Below are 17579 nucleotides of genomic sequence, written 5' to 3' on the forward strand. Positions count from 1 at the left end.
CACCTGGTGTTTCCCAGTTCTGATGTTACCTACCTGAAGACAAAGTCAAACTCCACCCCCAGCTTACAGAACTCAGGGAACATGTGCTAGCTTATAAGAAGAACATTACAGAGAATACAGAGGTCTGACTAGATGGGAGGAGGCACAGAGAAATAATGCAGATCTTTATATTTGCTGTATCACTTCTAGTTATTTTCATCTTCAGCTCATTCTGCTTTCTTGTGAAAAACAAGGCTCAATAGCTTCTGAGAGCTGGCATCTGCATATTCTGTCACTTCTTTTGGACTAAAGAAAAGGGGATAAATAGGAATTGCTATGTCCTCAGCAAAAAAAAAAAAAAAAATTTAAGAGTTCCATTTTATAGCATCAATTACAGCCCTCTCGAGGCTAGGGTGGGGGCTCATCGTGAGTAACTGCAACAGCATAAACTCAGGAGTTATCAAAAAGGCTTAATATTAATATCAAAATATGTCCTACACTTAAGAAATTCCAGGCATTTTAGGAGCTCATTAACAGGAACAAGGGGAAAAAACATATTTCCTGTTCTATCTGAAGAGTGAAGTTTTGGGAAACTAAGATATTGGGGTGTGTGGGTAGGAAGAACATTGTGAAAATGGCCATTCTCCCAAAACTCTTATACAGACTCAATGCAATCCCAATAAAAATACCATCAACATACCTTATAGATCTAGAGAAATCACTCCTAAATTTCATCTGGAACCAGAAGAGACCTAGAATCGCAAAGGCAATTCTAAGCAGCAAAGACAAAGCAGGAGGCATCACAATCCCTGACTTGAAGTTATACTACAAAGCAACAGTAGTAAAATCAACATGGTATTGGAATCAAAACAGAACCGAAGATCAATGGACTAGATTAGAAGATACAACCACAACTACGAACACACTCAACCACCTTATCTTTGATAAAGGAGCCAAGCAGGTTCACTGGAAGAACGACAGTCTCTTTAATAAATGGTGCTGGAAAAACTGGCTCTCCATTTGCCGAAAACTAAAGCTAGACCCATGTCTATCACCATGTACTAAGTTAAAATCTAAATGGGTCAAAGATCTGAATATTAAAACAGAAACACTAAATCTATTGGAAGACAAATTGGGTAGAAACCTTGGAGACATAGGAGTAGGTAGAGAATTCATGAACAGGACTCAAACCACACGGGAAATACTTCCCAGAATCAATAACTGGGACCACTTCTTATTAAAAAGTTTCTGTATGTCAAAAGAAATCTCCAGCATAGTGAAAAGAAAACCCACAAACTGGGAAAAGATTTTAGTGAACTCTCTCTCAGACAAGGGACTCTTGTCTAAAACATAAAGAATTAAAAGAACTCAGACCCCCAAAATTCAAAGATCCAATCCAAAAATGGGCATCTGAGATGAATACGCACTTCTCAGATGAAGAAATGCAAATGGCAAATAAATACATGAAAAAATGCTCATCATCATTGGTCATTAGAGAAATGCAAATTAAAACCACACTGAGATACCATCTCACTCCTGAAAGAATGGCCAGGATCAAGAAAACACAACAAATGCTGGAGAGGCTGTGGGGAAAAAGGAACTCTCCTACACTATTGGTGGGAGTATAGACTGGTTGCAGCCTTTGTGGAGGTCAGTCTGGAGATTTCTCAAAACGTTGGGATTGGAAGTCCCATTTATTCCAGCTATTCCACTTGTAGGCATATTCCCAGAAGAATTGAAAGCATCATACCACAGTGATAAATGTGCACCTATGTTTATAGCAGCACAATTTGTAATCGCAAGATCTTGGAAACAACCCAAGTGTCCATCAACTGAGGAATGGATAAAAAAGTTGTGGTATTTCTATATAATGGAGTATTATTCAGCTATAAAGAAGAATCACATTGAGATATTTATCAATAAATGGGTGCAGCTTGGGGCTGGGGATTTAGCTCAGCGGCATAAGCACCTGCCTTGCAAGCAGGCAGTCGTGAGTTCGATCCCTGGTACCGGTAAAAACGAAAAAGACAAAAAAAAAAAAAAAATGGGTGCAGCTTGAGACCATACTCATAAGTGAAATAAATCAATCTCGCATGTGTGAATACTGAATAGTTTCCCTAATGTAAGTAATGATTCAAATATATAAAAATATGTGGTAATCATGATTCCCCATTATGTGGCCTTGAAGCCTTATAAAGTTTTCACTTATTAATTGGAAAGGCTTTATTCTGGGCTTCTTGATATGGAAATATTTGAAGCTATAGTATATGAAGTTTTATTCAAATATTTCAAGGAAAAAGACAGACACTATGGTAACTACTATTAAGTCGGGTTATTTGATGGTGAAGCACTAGGTTGCTGAAACAGTCATGCTTTGACCTGTATTGTTATATTGTTATGTCCTGTTTTATCTCAATCTCCACCTTATTCATTAAAAAAATTATTTAGTTATTTCTTATGTTTTTTTTAATTAAGGGGAAAAATTAAAAAAATTAGCAGGATATATAATAGTAACTTTTTTTTGATTTCCTATTAAATTGTTTTGAAATCCTGTAACACTCCCACTATCTTGTTTTGACTTATTAGACTCTGTTCCATTCTGTATGATAGTATCAAGTTTGAGGGTATAGGCAACTACTTTGAAGGCAGTAAGATTCAGTAAGATGCCCATTCTGGTTTGACTATTGTCTCCTTTGGAAGTCCTGTAATGTTTACAATGCTTAAGTTTTATTGGTCTTGTTCTCTACTGTTTTGTTCAACTTTATAATATCTAATGAGATAGACAATTCTTTTTAAGGAAACAAGAGACATTGTTGATAACCATTGTTGATAACCTTGTGCTATGTCTATCCTTGGTTTTGACTGACAGCTTTGTTTTGCCATATTTGACTTTATTCTCTCCCCCCCAAAAAAGTAATAAGAACTAAGGAGTAATAAAACCCAAAATGTGTAAATTTTGTTGTAAAAAAGACAGGGGAAAAAAAGAGCTCTATAGTATACAACAGCAAGTGTGTTTAGGGGTGTTAAATAGCTGACCATATTAACGTTTTTGGTTGGATCATTGAACACAACTGTTTGCAGTCTCACTGTTTGAATGTCCACTTTGTATGCTTTGATACTGTGATTTGAGCAACTATCTCTGAGATGATAATATGTAATCTATTAACTGGTGATTTCTTACTTTTTTTTTTTTTGTAGTTCTGTATTACTTGTACCCTTACACTGCTTTGTTTTGTTTTGTTTTTTCTCTTTTTCTTTTTAAATAAAATTAAAAAAAAAAGATATTGGGGTGTGTGTGTGTGTGGCATGGGGAGTTCTTTTTTTTTGTGTTACTGATTTCTAGTCTGAGGACAGTTTACATAATTTCCATTCTTTTAAATTTGATAAGGCTTATTTTATGGCCCAGAATATGTTCTTTTTGAATACTCCAAGTAAACTTCTATAAATGACAATTAGATCAAGTTAATCAAGGTACTGTTTAGTTCAAATATCTCCTTATTGACTGACCAGAGTAGAAATTGCTGATAATTTGTCTTTTTTCTCTTTGGTCTAACAGTTTTCACATCATTGGTTTGGATTCTATTAGGTAAGTATGTATTTATAAGAATCTTTTTAAAAAAATCTTTTTGTTATTGTCAAAAGAAAAAATGAAAGTAAACCTTAGTTTTTAAAATGAGACTGGTACACTGAGTAAATGAAGCTGGTTTTAAGACAGAAAAGGGGCGAGAAAAGCAGGAACAGAACAAAGGCAGACTGGTTGATTAACAGTGACATACCGGTAAGGTAAGTTGGAGGGACTTTATCATGTGGGCTAAAACTGGATTGTTTAGGAATGTGGCTATGTAGAAAAGTGTTAAATTTACTGTTTTCTCCCTGAAGATTTGATAATTTTAATCTTTAAATAAATCAACAATAGACAGATTAACAGGGAAAAATCATAACAAATTTTCTAATGTGCCTAAATATGGGAGTCATAGATAAAAGTAAGAGAGTCAAAGGAAGGAAATATATGAAAATGTAACTTCCCAAAACCAAGCCAAGTTCTTTGGAAAAAAAATAAACAATTGATAGCACTCTATCCAGAATAAGAAAAAAATTGCAAACATTAAAAAGGAATAGCCTAACTATTGCTTCCACAGATAGTAAAACAAATACTATGTCTGATGCCGGGCACTAAGTAGCTGGGGAATAGGTGTGACTTGTTAATTACAAGATCCTGGAACACAGGGCTCAGAGCAGTTCCCAAAGCCCTGCAAGTAGATTTCTCACAAGAAGCCTGAAATTCTGGATAAGAAACACTCCACCATTTTGAAAATAAACCAATAAACCACAAATCATTTACTTGTTCTCTTGTTCTTATAAACTTAAGATTGTTTGAATTTTAATATACTACAAACAACACCCTCACATATAAAAACTTTCCACATCTTTAAGTCCTCAAAAAATTCCTTTAAGCATAAATCATGGGTTATTGAATATATTCTTAAGGTGCTTCATACAAAATTACTTAGTTCTAATTCTGATTGAATGGATATGAAAGTATGAAGACACAGGATATGTCGAGCATAATCTATGACTGTACACATTCACCTATATCCCCTCAGAAATTCAGTACCCTCTCCTGGATGACAAACTGGGCTGTCACTTCATGCTAGGGTCAGGCTCCTTATCATGGCTGATTTACCTTTAGGAAAAGGTCTTCATATTATATCTCCCATAATCTGAATGAAAATGTCAAACATCAAAATTGCAGAGAATCAATGGATAATGAAAGTATTTTATAAGGAACATGCCATATTTTTTCCTTAATGTGACATCTATAGCTATCAGGCAATACTGGATCCTTGTAGCAAACTCTTCTTATTTTAACAAATGACCCCAATTACTATGCAGCCTACTTAGAAGCTCAAGCTACTGAAAAAAACGTTAGCACTGTAAATGGTACAGAAGAGCTACTATAAACCACATTTATGTTAAAAACCAAATACCATATTTTACCCAGTTTATCTGGCTCAATAAGTTACAAAGGCAAGTTAGAAGAATGTTTTAACTTGTTCTAACTTTGTTCTAAGTTTTAAGGCTCTCTTCAAAATAAGTGTTCCTTATAAATAAAACCTTCCATATGTTCCAGCTATATCCCTTCTAAGGATCTTCCACAAACAGCTAAAAACATCACACTATAGTGACACATACATACCAATGTTTATAGCAGCACAATTTATAATACCTAACTGTGGGTCTGGGATATAGCTTAGTGGCACAGTGTCTGCCTGGCAAGTGCAAGGTCATGAGTTTGATTTCTGGTACAAAAAAAAAAAAAAAAAAAAAAAAAAAAAGCTAATTGCTGGAAAGCCTTGAATTACCACCAACATTTTAGTGTTGAGTTATGAATGCTGGCTGCTTGTGTGGCTATAACTAATGACTTTTGTGAAGCCAGAAAAGCGTAAGTAAGTGTGTTAGTCTGAGCCCAGATGCACATTTGTGGATGTGATTTTGGTCAGTGCACTGTATAATCACTAAGATTACTGCTATTAATGGCCCCTATAAAGCTACAAAAGAACCTAAGGAAGAAAGGGAAGGGAAAGAAACACAATCGAAAAGAAGGAAATTGTCGAGAAGTATGACAGGGGTGTTCCTATGACTGATCATGTATATGTAGAACAAGTCGAAATCCACCATCTTGACACTCTTACAGAGGAAAGATTTGTATAAAGAAGCTAGTGTAGAGGTTGAGCCTTCAGTTGTTCCTATCGTTGATGACACTGTCACCACAGCAGAGTTCACAGGCTTGCAGGTAAACAGTGGTGATGCTGAGGAACTAGTAAGGGAATACTCAGAGAAAATGTCTACAGAGGAACTTCAGCAACTTCTGGCTGAGCCACAGACAATGACATCTGAGGAGTTTTCTAAGAGGTGTGGGGGTATCAACAATCAGTGCAGGAAAGTTCTTCTGAAACAAAGGAGATCCTGAAAAAAATGTTCACTACAAACAGCTGTAGTGAAGATTCATCTATACAGAAAATGCCAATCATTACATTCGCTTGCTTAATGACAATGTCAAGTCATATACTACGGAACAGTGTTAAAGAAAAGACAGAAACAGACAACCTTAAATCAGTTTTTAGTTTTGAAAAGGGATGAGATCCAGTGAGCCAGACACAGGTCCTGGTGGGCTAGAGTCTCCCATGGAGAGAAAGGCTACCAGAAAGCCAGATTCCTGATGTTCTCATGGAAAGGAACTCTCTCCTTCCAAGCAATAACTGCCTTCCACTTAATCTTCCCCTCCTGCAATCCAAAGATGTCAACTTGAATGGTGAGTACAATATGAAGTTTTTTCTAGTAAACTAGGCACATTTTATAATTTTTGGTGAATACACTAGAAAAATTATTCACGTTTCTGTTAAATTACCTACATTATACAATTCTTTTTTACTATGAAATGCTTAGTTAAGAGGTGCTTTGGGAGCTTCAGAATGCATTATGGTATTTCTATTATTTCTTATGGGAAAAATAGTTTTTGTGGAGGACCTCCTGGATGACTCCTTGAAAGAAGAGCAATTATACTCATTTTGGCTAAACCTGACCCTATTTCCGTGTGTTGATAAGTACAGATCTGGCAAGGACACCCCTCTCTCTCGGGTTTAAGCAATATGAATCAGTCTAGCCAAGGTGCTGTCAATCTTTAGAGCAATGCAGCCGATCAGTGTTGCCCCCCTCTGTAGCTCCCAAGAAGCATGTGTAAATTGGGTGGGAGGAAAAGCCATGTTCCACACTGCTGGCTGGGATTGAGTCTTAAGAAAGAGGTCGTAACATCTCAGGGCATAAAAAATTACGTGAGAGCTAAAGCAGCAACCCCAAAACATTAGATATTGCCTAGTTATGCAGATTACTCTTTCTGCGGCGCTCTCTCTGCATATTGCAGGGGTGAGTCCAGGCCTCCTACCTAGCCCAGCTCACAATGCTCACGTACTTCCCACCAAAACTATAGTTACTCAATTCTGAGCCACTCCCTCTTGATGAATCAAACCTGGGTCTGGCCCTAGGTGGGGGCCTTTGTTCCAGTTAGCCATCATTCTAGCTGGACTTAAGACCCCTCGGCTTCCCACAACCACAAATATGACTTAGTGTCTCTATTCTTGCCATGCATTGTATTGGTGGTGGTGGGTTGGAATTAACTTGATAGGATTCCAATAATGAACTCGCTTCTCAGTCATACCTTATATGATAAACCTACCCTTAATTGTGCATTATTCCTAACCGTTTACATCCTTTCCTCTATAGTGCATGAAGGCAGCTCTTGGCAGCTGGACTTCATGTGCCTTAAGGTCACATTATGGTTCAAGCTTTGGCCAACAACCAAACAGCTAGGGGCCCTTCTAACTCCTCTCCCCAGCTCCATGTTATAACACTGAATTCAGAAGTTCTGGGACAAATCCAGCCTGTAAATCCAGCTTGATCCAACTTCATGTTCTTTCCATCATTATCCTATGCTCTTTTATCTATGTCCACATATATTCTCAAGATTTCTTTCTGTATAAATTTAAAAAAATCATGCAGTGTTTTAGGAATGTAGCATACCTCCTTATGGGTCACATTTTGCAGCTCATTCTTCATGATCTGCAGGACTTGACTCCACTATAGATCTAGAAACGAGGGGTGTTGGGGGTAGGTCCTGTGAGAACCAGCAGTATCCTGCAAGGAAACTACCTAAAGGAAGGCCACTCCATTTTTCTCATACAAAGTAGGATTAATCTTGCCTCACAGAAGGTAAAGGACTGCTTCAACTTGCAAAAAAGACTGAGCAGAGGTTAGGGCTTAACATCTCCAACTTCATCACGATCTTTCCGTTATGTCCTCATTCTAAATTTGGGGACCCCATCCTTCCCAATCAATGTCATACCAACAGCAAACACCCTGTGAAGGTGGAAATGCAACTTGCATTATATATAATTCAGCCATTTATACGATAAGACTCTGGTTTTTTTTTTTTTTTTTTTTTTTAGCAACTTCAGAGCTGAAGCTATAGGAGACAAGTGTTTTTTCTAGGATAAACACAGAAATTTTCAGGCCATTTATGTGACTCTTTGAACTGAGAATTTGAAGTCCTGAGCTCATCCTTTTCTTTTCTACTTTATCAGGCACAGTAAAAAATATGCCGACCTCATTGTGCTCACTAGTTGTTATGGATTAAGAACTGGTGGTCAACTTAATGCCAACTGGATTACATCAGCATGGCACTTAGTGAAGATGCTCTACCTGAGGAAAGTTGCCAGCATAAATAGGTGGAGTCAGAGAAAGGCATTAGGGTGTCAATGTGTTATTGCATTGAGGAATTGTGGGTTCTCCTATGAGTTGCTGTTTGAACTATTGGTTCTCCTGGAGAAGCTCTGGCCCTCACATCGAGCATTGCTTCCTGGTTCCAGAGGGGAAGACATGTGCCACTTGGTCTCCAGGATGAACTCATCACACTGGCTTTCTGGCATGTACTCAACTGTGTTTGTCATCAGAGGAGCTCAGGACCTCCGTGTATCTGAGGATGGCTGTGGTGCTTTTCGGGACAGCCCTGGTCTTCGTTGTAAGTGTGACTTCTCGGCTCCAGCGTACAACCCTTATCTCACCGGCACAGCTCCTTCACCCTGCTGGCATGGACTTTCTGGCTCCCACCTTTGGGCCTTCCCAGCACGGATCCATAAAGAGACTGGCGTGAGTCCTTCTTGTGGGCTCTGGACCTCCAGTTGGACTCGTGGGAAGCATTGTCATGAGCTCTGGGTTTTTATCTGGACTCATTTGGGACACTGCTGTGGGATTTAGGCCCTTGACTATTCTATGTCTTTGGTGTTGCAGATAGATTTCCTGCATTTTCTTGTGTTAACTCCCAGTGGCCATCATAAAACAATATTACAAATTCCATGTCCCAATTGTTCTCTGCACAACCCCTAGCTACAACACTAGTTTTGACAAAAAACATTCTAAATTATCAAATACATGATCACTCAGACCTTTACTTTCTATGAGCATTTCAGTTGGAGTATCCAGTGGGGATATTTTCCATATCTCTACGGCCATATCATGCCAAGAACTATCAATGTCCTCTTTATTACTAGAAATAGTCATTGGAGCCTTTAAATGTACTTGGATTAGAGAACTAATCTCAGATATCATAGGACCAATCAGAAAATTCATTCTTATGATTTTTTAGAACAACTCTCAGTGCAAAAGTGATGGTCCAGGAATGCAAAACCAGATACAGATGGCAATGCAGATATACAGATAGGGAGATATAGGCATAAACGTAAGTATAACTAAATCTAGGCAGACATACAGATTGTTATTGAGAGTAAATTCCTTAAGTCAATTGAGTGTTGTCAGGCATGGTGGCACATACCTGTAATCCCAGCACTCAGGGGGCTAAGGCAGGATTACTACAGGTTCAAGACTACCGTGGACTATCTACTGAGTTCAAGGCCAGCCTGGGCTACTTACTGAGTTCAAGGCCAGCATGAACTACATAGACAGTCAAACAAGTATAGATATTAGCTACATCTTCAAAGTACCATTACAGTAACACCTTGTCATGGTTTATGTCGGTGGCCCCTGGGCCTCATGAGTTTGAATTGTACATTTGTGATTGGTTCATTGTCTAGTGCTTGGATGGTGTCAGTGCCACACCCACATAGGGATGGAGCCAGGAGGTAACCGTAATGGCAGGAAGAAGGTTGGAGCAAACTGAGTATGGACTGAAACCTCCAAAAATTGTAAGAAATAAACCTTTCCTTTTCCAACTTGGTGCATCAGGTATTTTGTCTCAGCGATGAGTAAAAAGTAACTAAGACACACCTCAATTAATATTTGATTAAATAATTATGTAGCATAGTCTGGCCAACTTGACATATAAAATTAATTATGATACATTGTAAACTTGCAAATTTCTCAACCAAATATGATTTTTAACTCTAGGAAACACTTTTTAAAGAATTTTTTCCAGGGCTGGGGATCAAACCCAGGGATTTGCATATACTACCACTCTACTGCTGAGCTGTACTATTTCCAGCTCTGAACAGAGACAATTTTGGTATGGAAAAATCTTAAATGAATAAAAGGAAGACTCCTTCTTTCAGGCCTCTTTGAGGAACAAACATGACACAGACACCTCTTTACTGCCTCCACAGAACTTCATCATTCTTAGGCAGTTCCTACCATTTAAAACTTCATCATTCGGGGCCACGGATTTAGTTCAGTGGTATAAGTGCCTGCCTAGCAAGAGCGAGATTGTGAGTTCAATTGCTGATACCAAAACAACAACAAATCTCATCATTCTTAGGAAGTTTCTGCCATTTAAAGAACAAATTTATGTTTCAAAAATATGATCTTCAATTCTACAACTGAAATTATACTTTAAAACTTCACCTCTGAGAGAAATGCTGTTTATCAATGTCTTAAAATAAATTCCATCTGTCATTTTTTAAAAAAATCCATGATTTTAAAATCTTTCTTAGAGATTCATTCACGCAGTAAGTGCCAGGAGTATTCAAGCACCTAAGTTAAATCACTAAACAAAATGATGACCCTCTCTTGGCAGAGCTCATATTTTGGCAAGATAACATCCTTACATCCTTATCCAGTTATTTTTTCCTCTGACCATAATAATTAAGAAGTAACAAGCTAGGCATGGTGGCACCTGCCTGTGATACTAGCAAATGGGAGCTTGAGCAAGAGAACTGAGGATCAAAGCCTGCCTGATACTTTCGCATACAACAAGTTCAAGGCCAGCCTGCACTGCATAGCAAGACTCTCAAAAAGACAAGAACAAGGGGCTGGGGATTTAGCTCAGTGGCATAAGCACCTGCCTTGCAAGCAGGCAGTCGTGAGTTCGATCCCTGTTACCGATAAAAACGAAAAAGACAAAAAAAAAAAGACAAGAACAAAACAAAACAAAATAGTGTAGCATCAAAACATATCTTTGAGTATGTATGTCCCAGGCAACTTCTAGATCTGAAGACAGTCTTCTAACAGGGACTGTTTCATTATTAGCAGATTTTTGGTCTCTGCAGCTTGAGTCCAAATCCCCATCCCACTACTCATCAATTGCATGACCTTGGCCAAGTTATTTACTCTTCATCTGTAAAACAAATAAGCAAGCCAAACAAACAAACCTCACTGGATTACACAAGAACTAAATGAGCACAAATGTGCAAAGCACTTGGCTTTGCACATTGACAGTATTACATTGTTACTGTTATTATTTTAATTCAATTTCTAGAAAATCAGATTTTTTACAAGACTCCTAGTTAAATTCTACAAAAGCTATAAAATGTGATTTCTATATAACCCATATGCAACATTAATTCATCATAAAGTTTGTATAAACACAATTAACAGGCTTATAATCTGAGAAAAAGTTTTAAGGTCAAAATTAGATCCATTTTCTCTAAAATTATAGCAATTATTTCAAGAAACTTGAGCAACAGAACAAGCAAATACGGACAATGTTTGCCGCCCGGTTCTAGTGATTCTAGTGATTCCAGTAGTTCTAGTGATTCTGACCATGTGATTAGTACCTTTAGTCTAGCACCTACATATATCTTTGCAGTTGTCACTCACGAACTGAATTCTCAGCTTAGCTAATCACGTGTTATAAAAAGTACAAATTCAATTATCTGAAATTGATGGCTTTTCCTTATTTGTTAAAGGTAGTCTCTTGTACTGGTACAAAGTCATTACAAAGGGCCCACAACCTCAGTCTGATCGCAATTTAGAAGTGATCAGACTGTGAAGTTTATGCTTCAAATGTCACCTTCCCCAAAGACAAGTCTGTAACCGTGCCTTAAAAAAAAAAAAAAAAAAAACCGAGCATATAAAACACATTTTTCAAAGATTCTTTTAAAGGATCAATTTTGGTACAAAGTTAATTCCAAAATGAACTATAAATCTGTCATGGTTTTACACTGAAGGTGGGGAGGTGTTGAGGCACAACGATGATCACACACACGCATGCATCATAAACCTAAATTCACAGGTAGTTTGACCCAATGGAGGGGAGACAGCCCAGAACCAGGGAGCTTTAGAGTTTCGGTACAGCAAATGCCTCCGACTTTCCAGTGGAAATCTGTGGTGATGGACAAACAGAATGTGCACTGCTCCCTCCAGCCACTGCGTGACAAAGTTCAGCCACACAGACAACGCGAGGTGTTTGCCGCGAACAGGTGCAGGCTGCCCTTTTCCCAAAACCTGGCAGAGAGCACAGCCTTCTGGGAAGAAGGCATGGTAGGGCTTCCGAACACAGCGCAGTCCCCTCAGCCAGCTCCCAAGGAGGTTCCGGAGTTGACAGCTGTCCTAAGCAGGGGCCCAGTCCGCCCGCATAATGACCTCCGCAGACAGTGTGCGCCACAGCTGAAGGTGCCCTATGGCTTTCCCGCGCCCACGCAGGTCGCGGCCCCTCTACCTCTCCAATGTCCGGCTGCCGCGCAACACGAAGGGCAACCCTCCCGCAGCGACACCCTCTACCCACTCGCGGCCCAGCCACGCTCTCACCGTAGCGGCTCGCCAGCCGCGCCCACCAGCAACGTGCTCCCGCGCCCTGCTGCCCGCGCGAGGCACCACGGGACTCGTAGTTCCGGCGCGCGGGATGTGACGTCTACGTCGGGGTAGCAGCACGTGAGCGCGTCCCGGAAGTGACACAACAAGACGCGAGGGTGGCGGTCCGGCTTTTCCCCAACCAGTCGCGGCGGCCTAGTTGGTGAGTTGGGCTGTCTCGCTCAGAAGCCTCGGGTCGCGCGCCCACCAAGCTGAATGGACGCTGTTCGGAGGTGGCTAGGCCTAGGTCCGCGGAGGGTTTGAGCGGCTCCTCGAAGCCTGAGCAGAGCTCCAGGAGTCGGCCCGCGCGGGAGACGTGGGCCTGAGGGTCTCAGCGAGGGAACCAGAGACGCAGAGACCTGCTGGCGTCCAAGGCGGGCGTGGAAAACCTGCCTCAGTGTCCAAGTGGTCAATGACTGTGGGTCTGTTTGCATAGTAGCCAGCCTCAGACCTCGAGGATTTTCGGGAGACCGCTCTTCCATTTGGAGTATTTTAATTACTCGTTTTTTTTTTTTTTTTTTTTTTTTTTTTTTTTTTTTTTTGGGCGGTGCTGGAGGGCCAAGCCTGGGCCTTGCTGGTGGCAGGCAAGCGCTCTCGCAGTCAGCTGTTGCACATTCAGTTTTAAACATTCTCCCTCACTGCAGTCATCAGGACTACCATGTGATTTATTCTGATCGCTCAGTTTTTGTAGTGTTATATATCGTGGAATAGTAGCCTGTATAAATAAAATTCAGTTAAGTGCCAGAGATAATTACAGCTGAAGATAATATTGTTACATTGTTTTATTTGAAGTAAAATGTTTTTCTTTTTAGGAACTAAATGACAAAGGAAGAGAAACAGATATTTGATAACTCGGTGGCCAGTTTTCCTAATAATTGAGTTGTTCTGAGAGTTACTTTTCTAGTCCCCCCCCCCCCCTCAAGATTCATTTCTTCCTATTTGGACCTCTTATTTTGTTGCCTCCAGCGGTGGTTATTGAAGGCCACTATCTCTTCAAATATTGTCCGGTTTTGGTGGATTGTTTTTAACTCTTAGGCAGCTTACCTTTATACACAAAGGCTTTTAAACAAAACTCTTCATAGCTTTCAGTTCTGAATTTACTGAAGCTCGCAGATGTGTATGTGTGTCTGTATTTTGCTTTTCCTTCTCCACTTTAATAATACAGCATAACATTTTAATAGTCTATAGGATGTAAGCCTCTTGAAGGCATAATTCACTTTGAGCTCTTTTGTAGTATGAGCCCGGTCATTTTATTGAATGACTTACTAGGTAGACTCCGGTAATAATTCCTGTCCGATAGGTAGTTCAGTTATTTGTCTCCCATTTTACATACAGGCCCACGGACATATTAGAGAAAGGATTAAGAGTCATTCACAGGCTGAGTCTTAGAACTTGTTTAAAGCCATTTCTACTGCCTTCACTTTCTACCTAATTGGAACACCTATTATGAAGTAAAGATTTCAGAAGTTTTTGTTGTAGATTTTCTTTTTCCTTTCTTGATTCATTTAGCCCTTTAGAGCAAAAGAAATACATGTTTCCTTTATGATGAAGTATTTTAGTATTAATATTTTTGTCCTAGCAATTTTGTATCTGTATAAAAAATCAAAACACAAAAATTAGAGAAAATAGTAATGTTTTTGCTTAATTCTTTTTTAAATTTTTATTTTTATTTTTTGTGATGTCAAACTCCCAATCTCACGCTTACCAGGCAGGCACTTATGCCACTTAGCTAAATCTGCCCTTGTTTAATTCTTGAGTAAGCATCATTGTTTACTAATGGATTGTGTACATCTGTTGCGCATTCCAAAGAATGTTGGATTTGGGGATTAGGAATGCTCAACCTGTATGTGTGTATCCACTTCATTTATCAGTTTTAATGCCTCCTAGTGACTTTTGTGAATAAGATTATAGAAGTGGTGAGAAGTTATAATTAGCACTACTACATATTCAGAAATTCACATTATCCACATTAATAATGTACTCTTTACAGTGAAATTTTTTAAAACTCCCAGTTGATCACTGAAATTAAATACATAATTTCTAGTTAAATTTGGTTTTAAGTCTTTGGATTAGTGTTTATAAGTAATGTAAAAATTTTTGCTGTTCCAGGGTTTATGAAGTTTTACCACCAGTTCAAGTAATCAGAAATGGAAAATTCTACAAAATCAGAGGAATGTGAAAAGTTGTCTTTTGAAGAGGTGAAAGCATCAGTAGATTGTGAAACAAAGTCTTCACTCAATATTAATGAAACGTCAACAGCTTCTGGGACTGGGCTTTCAGAAAAGACTCCTGTCTGTGAGCAAGTGGACATAGCAAGAAAGAAGAAAAAGTTTGAGGATAGTCATGTAGAGGAAAGTTCCAGTTGTGGAGAAGATCCTCCGTCTAAGAAAAGAAATCTTGGTATTGAAATTGTCCCAGAGGAAAAAGGTTCAGGTGATGCTGATAGCTTTTCAAAGAAAAGAAAAATGGAAACTGATGGTGTTCCTTCTATTGGAGATAGCACTCAGAAAAAGAGAAAACTAGAACTTGATGATGTTCCTGAAAAGCAGAAAGTATGTTGAATGTATTTTACTTGTAATATACTATATCAGCTAGAAATGTAGAAGAGCTGTGGAATTACTAGGTTTTTATATTATTTAACTGGGTAGAATGTTTTGTTTTTAACACATATGGCTATAAGATACAGTAGGCTTTTACTCTTAGATTTTAATTCTTATTAAGGTAAAAACTTGTGCTAATGAGATAAATATTTTATTTCACAACTCTTCTTTGACCAGAAACATGAAAATCAGTTTTTATAATTTGTTTTTTCTTTATGTTAAAAAAAAAAAACAGGAATATGAGGTACAAATGCTTTACCCTTTTTTAAATTGTTCATCTCTTTTTTTTCTGAAGTACTTATGATCACTTGAGCAGATAAATTTCAAAATCATACCCAGCTTTGTGGGTTAATTGAATTAAACTATCATTGTTTCTACCTTACTAGTATAGTTAACATAGTTTTAGATAAGTGGACGTCAACGCCTGATATTTAGCAGGGAAATTATGAAACAAGGATAGCAAATCATGTACCACAATGGAAATGTTTCTGAGGCAAAATCTGGAGTTGGTGTAACAGACTAAGTAAAATTTTGCCATGAACTCTGAAGAAGAAAGTGGCAGGTAGGCCAGGCTTTTGTCATTGTTGTCCTCATAGCAAAGGGGAGCTTTGAAATATAGTTTTAAAAATTTAAAGTCTTACTCTTAAACCTGAACTGTGCAATGCAGAAAAGATAAGACACTTTGATTGAAAAGGGAAGTGGGGGGTGGGGGCTATGTACCATGGACTTTTTATAGAATACCTAGAGTTGTACAGAATGAAGATTGAAAATTGTTGGGTTAAATAAATAGCCTATAATAGAAGTCACTGACATAGAGCACAGACTACTAAAATCTAATTCCTTTATATGTATTGTTATTTTTTTGACAGTACTGGGAAGTAACTCAGTGACTGCTGAACTGCATCCTCAGCTTTGTGTGTTCATTCATTCACTTTTATTAGAGAGTCTTAAGTTGGCCTCAAATTTTTGACCCTTCTGCTTTAACTTCTGCTCCCAAGTAGCAAGGATTACAGGTGTGCGTCACCATACCTGGTTTGTTTTACTTAATCCTCATAGCAGGTTTTTTTTTTTTTTGTACTGGGAATCGAACTCAGGACCTTGGGTTTGCCAGGCAGGCGCTTGTGCCACTTGAGCTATTATCTCGGGCCCTGCAGTTCTATAATAATAAATGTGGTAACATATTTGTGTTTTCTTCCTTTATAAGAAGTCCCTTTACTGATTATCATTTATTAAATGGAACAAATCAGAACTCTGGGAGAGTAGTTTTATTAAGTAAGACAGACTAAAATTATACAGATGAAAGATTAATATATAAATTTTAAATCTGGACTGTTTTTAATGGGGAATATTAGGAAACAGATCTTTGGTTTGGTAATTATAGGATCTCTGGGAATGCTGTTTACTTCAGTAGTGTATTATGCTTTTGTAGGTCATATTCTCTGGGACTTTTTTTTTTTTTTTTTTCCTTGATCCTTAGTTCTCTTTTTATTTCCAGAAACTGGAAGAAGGACATAGTTCTGCAGTGGCTGCCCACTACAATGAACTTCAGGAAGTTGGTTTGGAGAAGCGTAGTCAAAGTCGTATTTTTTACCTAAGAAACTTCAATAATTGGATTAAAAGTGTGCTTATTGGTATGATTAGTTTTTATCTTCTATGGAGTTTTAAAATTTATTTGATCAGTTACTTTGTGTGTGTAGTGCTGAGGGTTACACCTAGGGCCTTGTCAATGGTAGACAAGCACTCTGCCACTGATCTATATCCTTAGACCTTAGCTTTCATTTATTCATTTTTTTCCTCCTCAATATTAACCATATATCAAGTTATTATATCTATTAATTCTTACTGATTTGGTGATTAAGTCTTGACTTTATAAAATGAACCAAAATTAGGCCTTTTACTGCTTGCTTTGGTTGACTTATAGGATGTTAATGAGTGTGTAATTGATACTAGTGAGACTTTCAAAGGTGGTATGCTTCTTTTGAGTTAGAATTAAGGTTATTTAGAGCTGTTAAGTAATTATTTCACTGTTTCTGCACAATAGCATTTTGTTGGATCCAACATTCAAGTTTGATTTAGTCAAGAAAATGGGCAGTGTCATGATTTTATCTCTAGGCTTTTAGTGATTTAGCATTAATGGTCCACTGAGCTTGCTCTTCTCACGTGGTTTCTTGAGAGAAATAGCGTTTACTTTGAGGATTGATGAAGACATTCAGCTTTTTGGAGTGGACATCCCCTTTGATGTTAAAAGGAAGTGAGTGGAGAAAATAGGACTTAGAATATAATTATTGCTTTGTATATCTAGTGCATTAAGTAAATATGCTTAATTATATGTACTAGAAAGAATAAAGTGCTAACTTTTAGTATTAGTTTTGATGACAATTTAGTGATTTTCAAAAAAAAATGATGCATTCTGAGAAGTATTAGAAG

At 38.1% G+C, this 17579-nt stretch overlaps 2 protein-coding genes across 3 annotated transcripts in view; one reads left to right on the forward strand and one right to left on the reverse strand.

The window, feature by feature from the left end:
* Fam210a (family with sequence similarity 210 member A) overlaps positions 1 to 12603 on the reverse strand; it is a 27079-nt gene extending 14476 nt beyond the window's left edge. Inside the window, exon 1 of the mRNA XM_003464417.5 lies at positions 12511 to 12603. The gene's annotated coding sequence lies outside the window, so the exon portion shown is untranslated. The remainder of the gene's footprint in view (positions 1 to 12510) is intronic.
* Rnmt (RNA guanine-7 methyltransferase) overlaps positions 12532 to 17579 on the forward strand; it is a 21945-nt gene continuing 16897 nt past the window's right edge. For both annotated transcript variants that reach the window (XM_003464457.5, XM_063232016.1), the window contains exons 1-3: positions 12532 to 12715; positions 14662 to 15104; positions 16648 to 16783. In XM_003464457.5, the coding sequence (XP_003464505.1) occupies positions 14700 to 15104; positions 16648 to 16783 (541 nt within the window). In that variant the 5' untranslated portion in view covers positions 12532 to 12715; positions 14662 to 14699. The remainder of the gene's footprint in view (positions 12716 to 14661; positions 15105 to 16647; positions 16784 to 17579) is intronic.

The sequence above is a fragment of the Cavia porcellus genome, unplaced genomic scaffold, assembly GCF_034190915.1.
Source record: "Cavia porcellus strain 051 isolate PalLab524CR breed Dunkin Hartley unplaced genomic scaffold, mCavPor4.1 scaffold_20, whole genome shotgun sequence".
NCBI classification, from domain to species: Eukaryota; Metazoa; Chordata; class Mammalia; order Rodentia; family Caviidae; genus Cavia; species Cavia porcellus.